The sequence below is a fragment of the Oncorhynchus kisutch genome, linkage group LG6, assembly GCF_002021735.2.
Source record: "Oncorhynchus kisutch isolate 150728-3 linkage group LG6, Okis_V2, whole genome shotgun sequence".
Lineage (NCBI taxonomy): Eukaryota > Metazoa > Chordata > Actinopteri > Salmoniformes > Salmonidae > Oncorhynchus > Oncorhynchus kisutch.
Window position 1 is genome coordinate 70,295,884 of NC_034179.2, and position 15,062 is coordinate 70,310,945.

The 15,062-nt window shown below is 45.5% G+C and overlaps 1 protein-coding gene across 1 annotated transcript in view; it reads right to left on the minus strand.

Annotated features, from left to right (window-relative positions):
• Nucleotides 1-1,159: 1,159 nt before the first annotated feature.
• Nucleotides 1,160-15,062, minus strand: part of LOC109893324 (signal transducer and activator of transcription 5B-like) — an 81,344-nt gene continuing 67,441 nt past the window's right edge. Inside the window, exons 9-20 of the mRNA XM_031827311.1 lie at nt 12,986-13,141; nt 10,712-10,891; nt 10,224-10,311; nt 9,495-9,617; nt 8,716-8,808; nt 8,361-8,567; nt 6,635-6,729; nt 5,356-5,498; nt 5,060-5,215; nt 4,793-4,844; nt 4,237-4,341; nt 1,160-2,556 (exon numbers count right to left, since the gene is read on the minus strand). Coding sequence (XP_031683171.1) covers nt 2,433-2,556; nt 4,237-4,341; nt 4,793-4,844; nt 5,060-5,215; nt 5,356-5,498; nt 6,635-6,729; nt 8,361-8,567; nt 8,716-8,808; nt 9,495-9,617; nt 10,224-10,311; nt 10,712-10,891; nt 12,986-13,141 — 1,522 coding nt within the window. The 3' untranslated portion in view covers nt 1,160-2,432. The remainder of the gene's footprint in view (nt 2,557-4,236; nt 4,342-4,792; nt 4,845-5,059; nt 5,216-5,355; nt 5,499-6,634; nt 6,730-8,360; nt 8,568-8,715; nt 8,809-9,494; nt 9,618-10,223; nt 10,312-10,711; nt 10,892-12,985; nt 13,142-15,062) is intronic.

Here is a 15,062-nt window from a genome sequence, read left to right on the forward strand (position 1 = left end):
CTAAAGCATCTGCCAACTCCTGGACAGTCTGTGATGCAACGTGGCATTGGTGGATGGAGCGAGACATGATGTTCCAGATGTGCTCAATTGGATTCAGGTCTGGGGAACGGGCGGGCAAGTCCATAGCATCAATGCCTTCCTCTTGCAGGAACTGCTGACACACTCCAGCCACATGAGGTCTAGCATGGTCTTGCATTAGGAGGAACCCAGGGCCAACCGCACCAGCATATGGTCTCACAAGGGGTCTGAGGATCTCATCTCGGTACCTAATGGCAGTCAGGCTACCTCTGGCGAGCACATGGAGGGCTGTGCGGCCCCCCAAAGAAATGCCACCCCACACCATGACTGACCCACCGCCAAACCGGTCATGCTGGAGGATGTTGCAGGCAGCAGAACGTTCTCCATGGTGTCTCGAGACTCTGTCACGTCTGTCACATCTGCTCAGTGTGAACCTGCTTTCAGCTGTGAAGAGCACAGGGTGCCAGTGGCGAATTTGCCAATCTTGGTGTTCTCTGGCAAATGCCAAACGTCCTGCACGGTGTTGGGCTTTAAGCACAATCCCCACCTGTGGACGTCGGGCCCTCATACCACCCTCATGGAGTCTGTTTCTGACCGTTTGAGCAGACACATGCACATTTGTGGCCTGCTGGAGGTCATTTTGCAGGGCTCTGGCAGTGCTCCTCCTTGCACAAAGGCGGAGGTAGCGGTCCTGCTGCTGTGTTGTTGCCCTCCTACGGCCTCCTCCACGTTTCCTGATGTACTGGCCTGTCTCCTGGTAGCGTCTCCATGCTCTGGACACTACGCTGACAGACACAGCAAACCTTCTTGCCACAGCTCGCATTGATGTACCATCCGGGATGAGCTGCACTACCTGAGCCACTTGTGTGGGTTGTAGACTCCGTCTCATGCTACCAGTAGAGTGAAAGCACCGCCAGCATTCAAAAGTGACCAAAACATCAGCCAGGAAGCATAGGAACTGAGTAGTGGTCTGTGGTTATCACCTGCAGAACTACTCCTTTATTGGGGGTGTCTTGCTAATTGCCTATAATTTCCACCTGTTGTCTATTCCATTTGCACAACAGCATGTGAAATTTATTGTCAATCAGTGTTGCTTCCTAAGTGGACAGTTTGATTTCACAGAAGTGTGATTGACTTGGAGTTACATTGTGTTGTTTAAGTGTTCCCTTTATTTTTTTGAGCAGTGTAGATTGTCAACACTAGACGTCACAACTAATAACAAGACATGACCAAATTAGTTGTTTAAAACACCGGACAGACAGACAGACAGACAGGTAGGTAGGTAATGAGAGGTAATGTTGATGGCACATACATCATCTACAGGGGTATGGAGGTGAGATAGATAGAGGACTCATCTTTGTATCTGTGCCATTAAAGCGTCTGTGTGACAGCATGGGCAGGACCGTTGAGGTACTAAAGTAGTACATGTTATTCTTCTTCATTGGCTGATTGCTCCCAAACCATAGGAACCCCCCCCCCCCCCCCCCCAGTTGACAACTTTAAAATGGTGGAAGACCTCAATGGCAATGGCCATGTTAAAAACAGGTTATATTAATGATGAGTCCTCTATCTATCTCTATGGGCTGTCCAGAGACCTGAGTGGCCATGCTGGATACATGCTTGTATTGTATTTACATTACATCTGTGTGCAAATACAGGAAACTGAAATATCCCTGTGAGTGTAGAGGGGGCCCAAAGTCCCCAAGTTTCAGCTGGAGCTGATGTATGTTATGCAACAGTATGTGCGTGTGTGTGTGATGCATCCTTGTGTGTGTGCGTGTGTGTGTGTGTGCGTGTGTGTGTGTGCTCTGAGAATGAAATGAGAGCCATTCTGCTTGGAGTTTAGTGTGTAAAGATTCAGAATTATTATACTACTAATTGAAACTTCCCTTAGCAACAAATCCGATGATGTTGTCAATAACAACAACAAATTCTTCATTTAAAGTTTTTCTCTTTTTTGGCAGAGGGCGGATTGAATTAAAAAACTCTGTTGATAAACCATTTACAATAATAAAATAACTAAACAAAAACAAAAACATTTAAAGAAACTGCTTAAATGACTTCATACCGGTTGTGGAGAGTGCTCTTCAAAAATCTGTGTTAGAATTATGACCAAATGAAAATACATACGTGTATTGAATGATTTTTTTTTTATACAATACTGTAACATCGTCTTTTTTGCATTTCTACCTAGTCTGTTTTACAGATACGCACCGAGACAAACTGAAAAAAGGTCACTGACATGCAGTTCGCTTGCTGAGAAGAACAAAAGAAAAAAACAATCACAAACATTATTAACATTTCACATTATAGCTATCTGAAATAAAACAGGAGGAAAGGAATGGAATTAAACCATCAGAAATGTCAAAAGGTGCGGGGTTCTTTTGTTGGTGTCAGGGGTCAGAGATTGAGGGTCACGACTGCTGGCCGCTCCATTGGCTCTCCATCGGTCGCCGCAGCAGCTCCTCAACGTGTCGCGCCACGTCCATGGTGTCATCCAGGTCAAAATCACCGTCTGCATCTAACATGGAGTCACTCCTGTCACAACACAGGAACCAGTTAGTAACACAGGGTATCAGACACACACCTCACAACACAGGAACCAGTTAGTAACACAGGGTATCAGACACACACCTCACAACACAGGAACCAGTTAGTAACACAGGGTATCAGACACACATCTCACAACACAGGAACCAGTTAGTAACACAGGGTATCAGACACACACCTCACAACACAGGAACCAGTTAGTAGCACAGGGTATCAGACACACACCTCACAACACAGGAACCAGTTAGTAACACAGGGTATCAGACACACACCTCACAACACAGGAACCAGTTAGTAACACAGGGTATCAGACACACACCTCACAACACAGGAACCAGTTAGTAACACAGGGTATCAGACACACACCTCACAACACAGGAACCAGTTAGTAACACAGGGTATCAGACACACACCTCACAACACAGGAACCAGTTAGTAACACAGGGTATCAGACACACACCTCACAACACAGGAACCAGTTAGTAACACAGGGTATCAGACACACACCTCACAACACAGGAACCAGTTAGTAACACAGGGTATCAGACACACACCTCACAACACAGGAACCAGTTAGTAACACAGGGTATCAGACACACACCTCACAACACAGGAACCAGTTAGTAGCACAGGGTATCAGACACACACCTCACAACACAGGAACCAGTTAGTAACACAGGGTATCAGACACACACCTCACAACACAGGAACCAGGTAGTAACACAGGGTATCAGACACACACCTCACAACACAGGAACCAGTTAGTAACACAGGGTATCAGACACATACCTCACAACACAGGAACCAGTTAGTAACACAGGGACCAGTTAGTAACACAGGGTATCAGAGACACACCTCACAACACAGGAACCAGTTAGTAACACAGGGTATCAGAGACACACACCTCCTGCCACAACACAGGGACCAGTTAGTAACACAGGGTATCAGACACACACCCCACAACACAGGAACCAGTTAGTAACACAGGGTATCAGACACAAACACCTCACAACACAGGAACCAGTTAGTAACACAGGGTATCAGACACACACACCTCACAACACAGGAACCAGTTAGTAACACAGGGTATCAGAACACACACGTCCTGCCACAACACAGGGACCAGTTAGTAACACAGGGTATCAGACACACCCCTCCTGCCACAACACAGGAACCAGTTAGTAACACAGGGTATCAGACACACACCTCCTGCCACAACACAGGAACCAGTTAGTAGCACAGGGTATCAGACACACACCTCACAAAAAACACAAGAACCAGTTAGTAGCACAGGGTATCAGAGACACAGACCTCCTGCCACAACACAGGAACCAGTTAGTAACACAGGGTATCAGAACACACCTCACAACACAGGAACCAGTTAGTAACACAGGGACCAGTTAGTAACACAGAGTATCAGACACACACCTCACAACACAGGAACCAGTTAGTAACACAGGGTATCAGACACACACCTCACAAAAAACACAGGAACCAGTTAGTAGCACAGGGTATCAGACACACACCTCACAACACAGGGACCAGTTAGTAACACAGGCCATCAGACACACACACCTCACAACACAGGAACCAGTTAGTAACATAGGCCATCAGACACGCACACCTCACACTCACACATGCACGCATACATATGTAATCTATACTCACATAGGCGGGTATATGCCGTAGTTTGGAGGGTGACTGACAACAGGGGAGGCTCCGTGATCCATGTAGGTGGGGTTTGCTGCTGGGTCAGGATTGGTCGTGGTGAACCTGCAGGTCCAGACAAACAGACATACAGACACACACGCACGAGTCAGAGAAAGTCAGTCCGAACGCCAGCTTTGTCGGTTACCACGGCAACCTTCATCAACATCCCTCACCACCACCCCCTCCTCCTGCTCCTCCTCTGCTTCATTAATTACCAGTCCCTTCGAGCAGCAGGATCAGGTTAGGCAGGGTGCTGGGCAGCAGCACCTGGAGTCCTCCCACTGAGAGGCCCACAGACCCTTAGTAACAATAGGGACCCTGCTAACTCATTACCCAGACTGACATTACTAAGTACAGTGATGAGAGGGACAGAGGCGCCCTCAGGCCCGCGGATGCTGGGCTCTAATTGGTTCCTCCATCTGGAGTGAAGACCTAATGGTTGATCTGCATTCAGGCCACATTGTTAGGTGATTAAATCAGCCCTATCGCCACAGAGAGAGAGCGCGAGACTTACTCTGGTACCACTTGTTTGATCTGCGGTTTCACGTATCCATCCACTGCTTTGGCTGTAAGAGAGAAAGGCAAGGAGAGACAGGGAAGGAGAGACAGGGAGAATCGCTTTGTTCAGACTGTAGATATGGTCCACATTCACAGGTTCCTCAGTGTGGCTGTTATAAGCCTCTATCTGACCGAATTGCAACAGATATAGAGAATAGACACTACAGTATAATTATATGTCATCATTTATTTTTATAGAGATGAATAGAGGTGAGGTACATACACAGGGGTGGCGTGTAGTATTTGGAGAAGACCTCATCCTTGGGTCTGTCTGGGTAGAGGAACAGGAGGTGGTTGAGGTCACTGATGCGGTCAGCCAGAGAGCGGATGGAGAAGTCTTTGGCTGTGTAGGGCATGAGGTTCCACACCATCCTCTCCCCTGGAAACATAGACACACTTGTTATAGTTCCACTTGGCTATTTTTACAGACCTTCTCCGTCAAAGATGAATTTGTTGACTAATTGACTAACTGACAAAATAATGAATTGATTGATCACTTGACTGGTTGATTGTCAGTACCTGGTTTGTTGGGATTCTCAGCCACCCAGGCGATAGTGATCCCTCCGATCTCAGAGTCGCTGAAGCGGAGCAGGAAGGTCCCGTTGGGTTTGGACATCAACATGTCCTGGGCCTGCTGCTTGTTCACAAATCCCAGGATCGCCCTGTACATAGAGAACGGAGGAAGGAAGAGAGAGAGAGAGAGAGAGAGAGAGAGAGAGAGAGAGAGAGAGAGAGAGAGAGAGGGAGAGAGAGAGAGAGAGAGAGAGAGAGAGGGAGAGAGAGAGACAGAGAGAGAGAGACAGAGAGAGAGTCACATAGAGAACTAATCTGACTCTGAATCTAACTCTGAGTGCTTGACTAATGTATTATAGAGAGAGAGAGAGAAGGAGAGAGACATCAAGAGGGAGATATGGAGCGAAGGAAAACACAGACAGACAAATGTACAGAGAATAAAAAGCCCAGGAGGAGGTCAGGAGGATGGCATAAGTAGGACATGAGGAGGGCATGAAGAGGATATGAGGAGGACATGAGGAGGACAGGAGGAGGGCATGAGGAGAACATGAGGAGGACAGGAGGAGGGCATACGGAGGATATGAGGAGGACATGAGGAGGACATGGGGAGGACAGGAGGAGGGCATAAGGAGGATATGAGGAGGACATGAGGAGGACATGAGGAGGACATGGGGAGGACAGGAGGAGGACATGGGGAGGACAGGAGGAGGGTATAAGGAGGATATGAGGAGGACATGAGGAGGACAGAAGGAGGACAGGAGGAGGACATGAGGAGGACATGGGGAGGACAGGAGGAGGACATAAGGACAGAGATAGACAAAGATACATTGTTACATACATTGTCATGCCGCCCCCTTCCCCTACAATAATTTTATCCTCTTGACCTATTGCAGGTAGGGATAAATATCTCTGTGGTTGCTATGGTAAAGCCGTGTCCATTGTGGGGAAGGCCTTTTGGTAGAGGCTTGCTGAGATTAAAAAAGCAATCAAAATGTGAGGCTGCAACAGCAGGGGGGCTTAAGAGGGAAAAACACCAAGTGCACTCTATCAAGTAGACTCACTAAAGAAAGCACATTACAGCTGCCATTCAAACGACAACAAAAAGAGGCCTTTAGCTTAGTTAAGCCATTTTCTCTGTCCATTTTCCTGTCTACTTGGGCAGTGTGTGCACGCTGCAGGCATCTCATGTTACACGAACACACAATCCAAGTCAAACCTAATTTCTACAGGTTATTCTGGAGTAGAAATTTTAGGAATATAGACATTTTAAAAAATATATTCTTACCCATCATTCCAGTGTGGTTTGAGATGTTTTTTTGTCAGTTCCATGACCCCATCAAACCACTGCCAGAATGTGAAATTCCTGCCAGGCAGACTCTCCTGTAGGTTAGAGGGATTGGGACATTGGGTTTGATACAGTCGATAAACAATTTGTTGTCTGTCTTTAATCGCACTAACCTTTCCTCACACATACAGAGTAACTCCAGTTTCAACTGTTCTGCCTGTGGTTATGGAACCTTAACCTGTTCACCTGACGTGCTACCTGTCCCAGACCTGCTGTTTTCACTTCTCTAGAGACAGCAGGAGCGGTAGAGATACTCTGAATGAAAAGCCAACTGACATTTACTCCTGAGGTGCTGACCTGTTGCACCCTCGACATCCACTGTGATTATTATTATTCGACCCTGCTGGTCATCTATGAACGTTTAAACATCTTGGCCATGTTCTGTTATAATCTCCACCTGGCACAGCCAGAAGAGGACTGGCCACCCCTCATAACCTGGTTCCTCTCTAGGTTTCTTCCTAGGTTCTGGCCTTTCTAGGGAGTTTTTCCTAGCCACCGCGCTTCTACACCTGCATTGCTTGCTGTTTGGAGTTTTAGGCTGGGTTTCTGATATCAGCTGATGTAAGAAGGGCTTTATAAATAAATTTGATTTGATTTAGTGTAGAGCAGCAATTCTAATAGACAGTCAGTCAGTGAGAGATTTCAGCTGACCCCCTTACATCCATCCATCCAGTTCAGATCAGTATGACTGTTGCAGCAATGCAGAGTACACTGGGTTATTGTGTTGGTGTGTATGTGCGTGTGTGTATGTGGGGGGGGGGGGGGGGGGGGGGGGGGCTATGTAAGTATGCGTGTGTGTATCAGCTCTGAGGTGCATGTTCCAGCTCCTGTTTCTAGGCCCTCTCTCTCTCTAATGAGGCTGATGCTCTGTGGTGAATGAGGTCTGAATGTGAGTGTGCTCTCTGTCATCAGTGGCTGGTTAGAGGGAGCCAATGAGGCCTGGGGCTGAATTAGCCCTTCCTGTCTTGACAAACAGGCCCATTAACCAGACCTGAGGACCTCACGGCCAGCCGACTAGAGCTCATCAAACTAAATGGCACCTTATTCCCCACCTAGTGCACTACCTTTGACCAGGGCCCTATGGTACCATTAGGGACGCAGCCTTAGAGATAAACACATTAGAGACTCGCTCAGCCCGAGGAGAGCAGATTTGAATTTATTGTTAATTTAACCTTTATTTAACTAGGCAAGTCAGTTAAGAACAAATTCTTGTCAGCTCGGGGATTCGATCTAGCAACCTTCAGGTTACTGGCCCAACGCTCTAACTACTAGGCTACCTGCTGCCCCCAATGCAGATATAGTGGAATCATTACTCTGAACACGGGAAGGAACACCATCGAGGTAAACTGTGTCTGCAGTGGCACATACTCACATGTAAATAAAATATACACAAACCAGGCATGGTAAAAACTCTACAATAGATTCCATCTGAGCATCAAATAGATGATATCACCCCTCTGCAACAACTTGTTCCTAATGCAGAGGTCAGGTCTTGTAGACCACTGGTCAGTAGTCATGGACTGTGTCCCACATGGCACCCTACTCACTACAAAGTGCACTACTTTTGATCAGTGCCCATAGGGTTCTTGTCAAAAGATGGGCCCTGGTCAAAAGTAGTGCACCACATAGGAAATATGGTGCCATTTGAGGCCCACCCTGGTCTTACCCTGTTGAACTGGGACCAGGTCATGGTCATGCCGCGGTAGTCGTCAGGGTTGATGCTGGAGCTACTGAAGGCTTTCTGGGCCAGGAAGACCAGGTTCTCCTCTGAGAGGCCACGGTTACTCTGCACCTCCGCCTTGTACTTCATGTTGAGGGCCTCACACAGCTGGGGCCACAGCACCTTGTCAGGCACTATGAAGGGCACCCGACCCTGGGGAGGAGGAGAGGAGAGAGGGTTAAGGCCCCTAAACAAGGGCAACGCTAGAGCGTCCATCAAGAGAAAAACCAAACAATGTAAAGTGTTAAAGACAGCATCACACACACACATACACACAACACGATGATCACACTGAACTTACGGGTTCGGCAAAAGCGTTGTCCCACAGCACCGTTGCCGTGGCGTTATTGTCTTGGCTACCGTGGACGATCACCACCACAGGAAGTGATAACGTCTGACAGAGAGAGAGAGAGAGGGAAGAAAAAGGTCAGGGTCATTACAACGATGTGTATCAAACACAGTATATATAAGGCAACTCATGTAAAACATGTTTCCACTTTAACATACTGTACAGCACTTTGTGTTCCAACCAAACAATCCATATCATTCTGAGAAATACATGAACAAATGTGTTATGGGAGTAGGGGAGCATATATGTTTCCTATACCATTGACAATGTGAAGGTCATTTTTCTTGTGTGACATAGCTTTAACAATGATTACTACTTCTAATATGGTCACTGAAGAGGCAGGGTAAGGAACATGGTGTATTGACTGAGCCTCCCTCTGCGCGTCGACGACAACTGGATGCATCTGGTTTTCATGGGAAATGGAAAGAGAGCCTGTGACGTGACTTCCTTTTTTGGACGTTAACAAGGAGACACTCAGTCTTAACTCCTCCTCCACATTTCCCGGGTTGGTTGAACAGTGGAGAAGAGAAAACTCCCCCGACAGTTTTTCCTCTCGTCAGGACCAGAAAGAAGGAAAGGCTGCTGAGGCGCTATAGGTTAGACTAGAGTCAACAGCTCACCTTGGGCTAGTCCACCACTCTGCTCATCTCTTCTTAAGCCTGTGTGTGCTGTATTGATAAGAGTTGGCAAAACAACACAAACAGATCTGGGACCAGGTTATCAGTTCTTACCTTAACCTGAAAGACCAGCTCATTACCCCCGACGCTGAACTGAGACTCAAACAGAATGGTAAACTTCTCCTCTGTCACAGACTCTGCCCCTCGCCGGTCCGAGCGCTTGATCCTCTTCAAAGACTACATGAAAGAGGAGGCTTGGTCAGAGAGGAGGATCATGAGGGTTGAGGAGAGGACAGCACCACAGCACACAAACATCTTCTAGACTTCACTTTGAGGAGCTGTTCACTGATCACACATATACACGATTCCCTTTCATTCCAGGAGCAGATTTAAAGGGATACTTCGGGATTTTGGCAATGAGGCCCTTTGTCTACTTCTGCAGAGTCAGATGAACTCATGGGTACCATTTTTATGTCCTTGTGTCCAGTATGAAGGAAGTTAGAGGTAGTTTTCGCAAGCCAATGCACATTTACTAGCATTCTGCCTTTAACTTCTTTCTGGAAATAGAGACATAAAAATGGTATCCACAAATTCATTGCCAAAATCCCAAAGTACCCATTTAAGCCAGAGTTTACATGTAAATGATCCATGGAGGACCCTAGGGAACTCCAAACAGCATGTGGGCTGAGTAACATGCGATCTGTATGAGTATGAACATAGAATGAGAATGCAGAATCTCCAAAAGCCTCTTGGATTCCAGTTTAGCTGGGGTTTGTCTCTGAAGAGAATCTTCTCTAGGTGTTGTATTACAGACTGAGACTCCCTGGTCCCATCCATCCTCACCATGTTCCTGAAGTTGGCGCTGAGTGTTCCTGTGGCCTGGTGGTATTCCATCACACAGTTGTTGTTAAGGATCTCTCCACTGCTGTCACTGGGAGAGGGGGAAGGAAGAGGGAGGAGGAAGAGGAGAGGTAGATGCTTCAGCAGATGTATTAATCATAGAGTCATGAAACTTTCACAGAACATGAAGGGGAATGACTCATTTCAATTTATGTGAGGCAAGTTTTTTTCAGGATGCCAACGCTGACAATCTTGCAATATGCTACCCAAATTTGCCCCTGGGCTAGGGATAGGCTAACATGGTTATTATTTTAGTACTAGGAAGGAAGATAACATTTATACACAAACTACTTTAGGGATCTATTAGGTGTGTGAAACGTGAGATGTGGCACGAACAAAAGTATAATCTAAATGTGGAATCTCCACTTGCTCCATACATTCCACTGAGGCAGTAGATATCAGTGATGAGGGGGCTCTATGCTGTAACTTACTTCCTGGTGTTCTCGTTCTTGAGCAAGGCCTTCGCCTGCTGTTCACTGATGATGGTGGCCTTGACCTGCGGGGGGTTCATGTGCACATTGAGCTTCCCGCCCACTAGGAGACGCACTGTGGCGACAAACTTGGTCTGGGTTTTCAGCACCTGGGGAGGCTGCTTCTCTATGATAAAGGTGCTGGAGGTAGGGTTGGTTGGAGAGAGAGAGAGAGAGAGAGAGAGAGAGAGAGAGAGAGAGAGAGAGAGAGAAAGAAAGAGAGAGAAAGAGAGAGAGAGAGAGAGAGAGAGAGAGAGAGAGAGAGAGAGAGAGAGAGAGAGAGAGAGAGAGAGAAAGAGAGAGAAAGAGAGAGAAAGAGAGAGAGAGAGAGAGAGAGAGAGAGAGAGACAGACAGACAGGGGTAGGACAAACAGATTAGAGTCAGAGGACTCTAGTGTAGCGGGTTGCTTTAAAGGGATAGTGCAGCATTTTAGCTTACCCAGAGTCAGATGAACTCATGTATACCATTTGTATGTCTTTGCATGCAGTTTGAAGGAAGTTGAAGGTAGATTCTGGAGCAATTGCTAACTAGCGTTAGCCCAATGACAATAAGTCTACAGGAACAACTGCAGGCAAGTTAACAATGGCTCCAGAAACTAACTGCAACTTCCTTCAAACTGCACACAGAGTTATACAAATAGTATACATGAGTTCATCCGACTCTTGGTTAGTAGAAAAAGGGCTTGACTGAAAACATTTAGCAGTATCCCTTTAACCAACATTTCACCACAGGGATTTCTGCTCATCACACACTACTGCCTATTACGTCTATTTGACCTGCTTTTGAAAGTTACACAGTATGCAAGCTGTCAGCTCTCCATGCTCCCACACATAAACACGCACAGACAGACAAACGCTAAACACACACAGGCAGCGTGATGCTCATTCATTCAGGCACGGAGGGCTTTTTAGTAGAGCACGCCGTTTGTGTTTTAGGCTTGGCTGACCGTACTCAATATGAGCAGGCAGTGATGAGATACCCTCCCTCCACCCTAGCCTCCCTCCCAGGCGCCTGCTGGAGGTTTAGGGGGAACAGTAGAGAGGAGGTGGGTGTGGTTTCGCTGGAGAGCAGGAAAGAGATAATTAAGAGGAGAGGAAACACCAGTGCAGTAGTATGGACTTTAAAAGTAGTGTTTTTACTCTCTCAACGCTCCCCTGTATGTGGCCGAACGGACATTGTTCTGACAATGATACAGCTTCTCAGTGCATTATGGGTCTCTGTGGGGACCACCGCTGGAATAAGGAGAGAGCAGAGGGTTCTGGGAGCAGTCAGAAGACTTCCTGATCCAGTCAGTGAGGCTGGCTTGACTGATACGGGCTGACAGACAGTGCCCCCAGGGCTACAACACTCTACCATGGAACTCAAGCTAACATTCTGAGCCTGTTAGCCTTTCTCCCCATCTCCCCATCATTGTAGACTCTTCATCTCTAGTCTAAAACACTTTTTGTCTCTTTAGCTCTCGTATCGACCCTCTTTTGTATCCCCCTTCTTTCTTTCACTTAATGTCCTTGAAACGGTTCACTCCTCCTCTCCCTCGTACTGTATCTTCCTCTCCTTTTCTAAACCGTTCACTTTCCCTCCTGTTTTCTTTCTCCTCTCGGATCTATAGGAGGCCTCCCTCTCTCCTCGCTCCATCTCTCCCTCCTTGTAGCGTTGAGGGTTAATGGAGGCTGACTGGGGCTGTGTTTGTGTGTTCATTGGCAGGTTCAGCAGAGCTGGGCTGGGCTGCTGGAGGAACTATCAGCAGCTTGCTCACCCTGCCCCAGAACAACCCAGCTTGGGCTCAGCACAGTCAAACACACACATACGCTTTGCTGCTCCACAGAGTCACATAACCAGGCTCCCGTGATGTGCGGTGCTGAGTCATTTCTAATGTAATTCTGGTAATAAATGTAATCTCACGCTCTATTGGCCACATAAGGAGTCAGGGGTTATATCAGTAGGATAGGGTTTGTATAAGGGTTCACATTGAGTGTAGTATGTTCTCCATTCAGTCCCATCAGAGGAGATGGGGGGGGGGGGGGTGTAAACATGACTGTAGAGTAGCATATACACTGATGATTAGTGTGTCTATAAGAAGTTCACATTTACACACACCCACATCCAGCTCAAAGCCACTTGCACACAATCCAACACACTACAACCTATTCTCACAATACCTTGCACTTTGATACTGAACAATAACAACAACTTTACACACACACACACACAAACGCACGCAGGTACACACACACCTGGTGACCAGTGCTGAGATGATGTCTGTGATGGTGCTGTTGAGGTCGTTCAGTAGCTCCTCGATGGGGCCGGGGATGGGAAGCTGTTGTCTCAGGTGTTCTGCTCTCCTGATCTGCTGCCTGTTCTGCCAGATCGTCTCTGCCAACTTCTCACACCTGAATCACACACACACACACACAAAATAAGGTTCTCAAAATGGGCAAATTAAGATCACACAACTCAAAGTTCAGACTCTTACAAGCTCAGACAACCAGACAGACTACAGTCTAGTTCAAAATATACAGTTTAAGACAAGGTAATAATTCCATGCTGGAGCGATCACAAATAAACACATTCATTGGACCGTTGCTGATTCTATAGGATTAGCATTTAAAACGTGACCAGCGTTCAGAAAATCAAGTAATAAAGTGGTTGTAGATCATGTGATACATTTTTTTTTAAATGAATAGAATGACAGGAAAACAGTCATTCTAAGTGTTTGCTAAGTAGTTTGCTGAAATTCACAACGATTGTGTTTATTTTCCGCTTTGATGGCAAACTTTCTGTACAGCTAACAATCACTTGTTCATATTGATATGTTTCTTGTTTGTCTATCTTTTTTATGTCTGTCTACATGTTTATATATGACATCGTACACACTCACTAAATCACATCCAATGTCATACACATCAACCTACTCAGATTTACTACACACATAATATCTTGTCTCAATATTCTAACATCTGTGGCATTGGGAATAATGTGGCATTGGGAATAATGTGGCATTGGGAATAGTGTGGCATTAGAAATAGTGTGGCATTGGGAATAATGTGGCATTGGGAATAGTGTGGCATTGGGAATAATGTGGCATTGGGAATAATGTGGCATTGGGAATAATGTGGCATTGGGAATAGTGTGGCATTGGGAATAATGTGGCATTGGGAATAATGTGGCATTGAGAATAATGTGGCATTGGAAATAGTGTGGCATTGGGAAAAATGTGGCATTGGGAATAATGTGGCATTGGGAATAATGTGGCATTGGGAATAAAAACAAATATGCTTGAACGTATTTCTTGAATTCTACATATCAGACATTTGAAAGCTCTAATTTTCATAATACCTCTGACAGCAGTTTAGACTGAGAATAGACTGAGAATAGTATCTAGTTATGGTAAGGGGTGAAATAAGTGAAATAAGTATAGCCAGTGATAATTGTAATGGTTTATCAGATTATAAAAAAAGAAGATCAGTCTTTACATGGCTAAAAGAAAAGGAATATAACATATACTGTTTACAGACACCCTTAGATTAAGTTGCGTGGAAAAAGGAATGGGGTGGTGAAATAATTTTCTGTCATGGACAAAGGAACTCAAAAGGTGAGATGATATTAATTAACAACAATGTAGATCTGAATGTGTAAACAGTCAGGAATGATTCGCAAGGAAGGTGGATCTTTTTGAATATGAATGTGGACGAAAAAGAGATTTGGCTCATTAATATATATGGTCCAAATCAGGATGATCCATACTTCTTCGAAAATATTTATACCAATTTATTGAATTTAGAGGCAACAAATTATCAAATCATTATGATAGGAGACTATAACAAAGTGTTATGTACCTCAATGGACCGTAAAGGAAATCACTCTACAAACTATCATCACTTAAGGAAATCACAAATATTATGGACACATTAGAAATAGTGGATATATGGAGACTAAAAACCCCAACCTAGTGAGATATACATGGAGGAGACTTAATCAAGCTAGTCATCCTGACTACTTCCTTGTCTCTTTCTCTCTTGCATCAAAGGTTAAAAAAGGTTTAATAGGAGACAGAATGTGATTGGATCATAATTTAATTTGCCTTCACATAACTCTTATAGAATTTCCACTTGGACGGGGATATTGGAAATGTAATCAAAGTTTACTGGAGGACAACTTATTTTGAACTAAGACTAAATAATTTATAACTGAATATTTCCAGCATAATAGAGGTTCAGCAAATCCCCTTATTGTTTGGGATACCTTTAAATGTACCTTCAGAGGCAACTCAATATTCATCAATAATAAAAAATCTGTTTCTGGCTAAAGAGA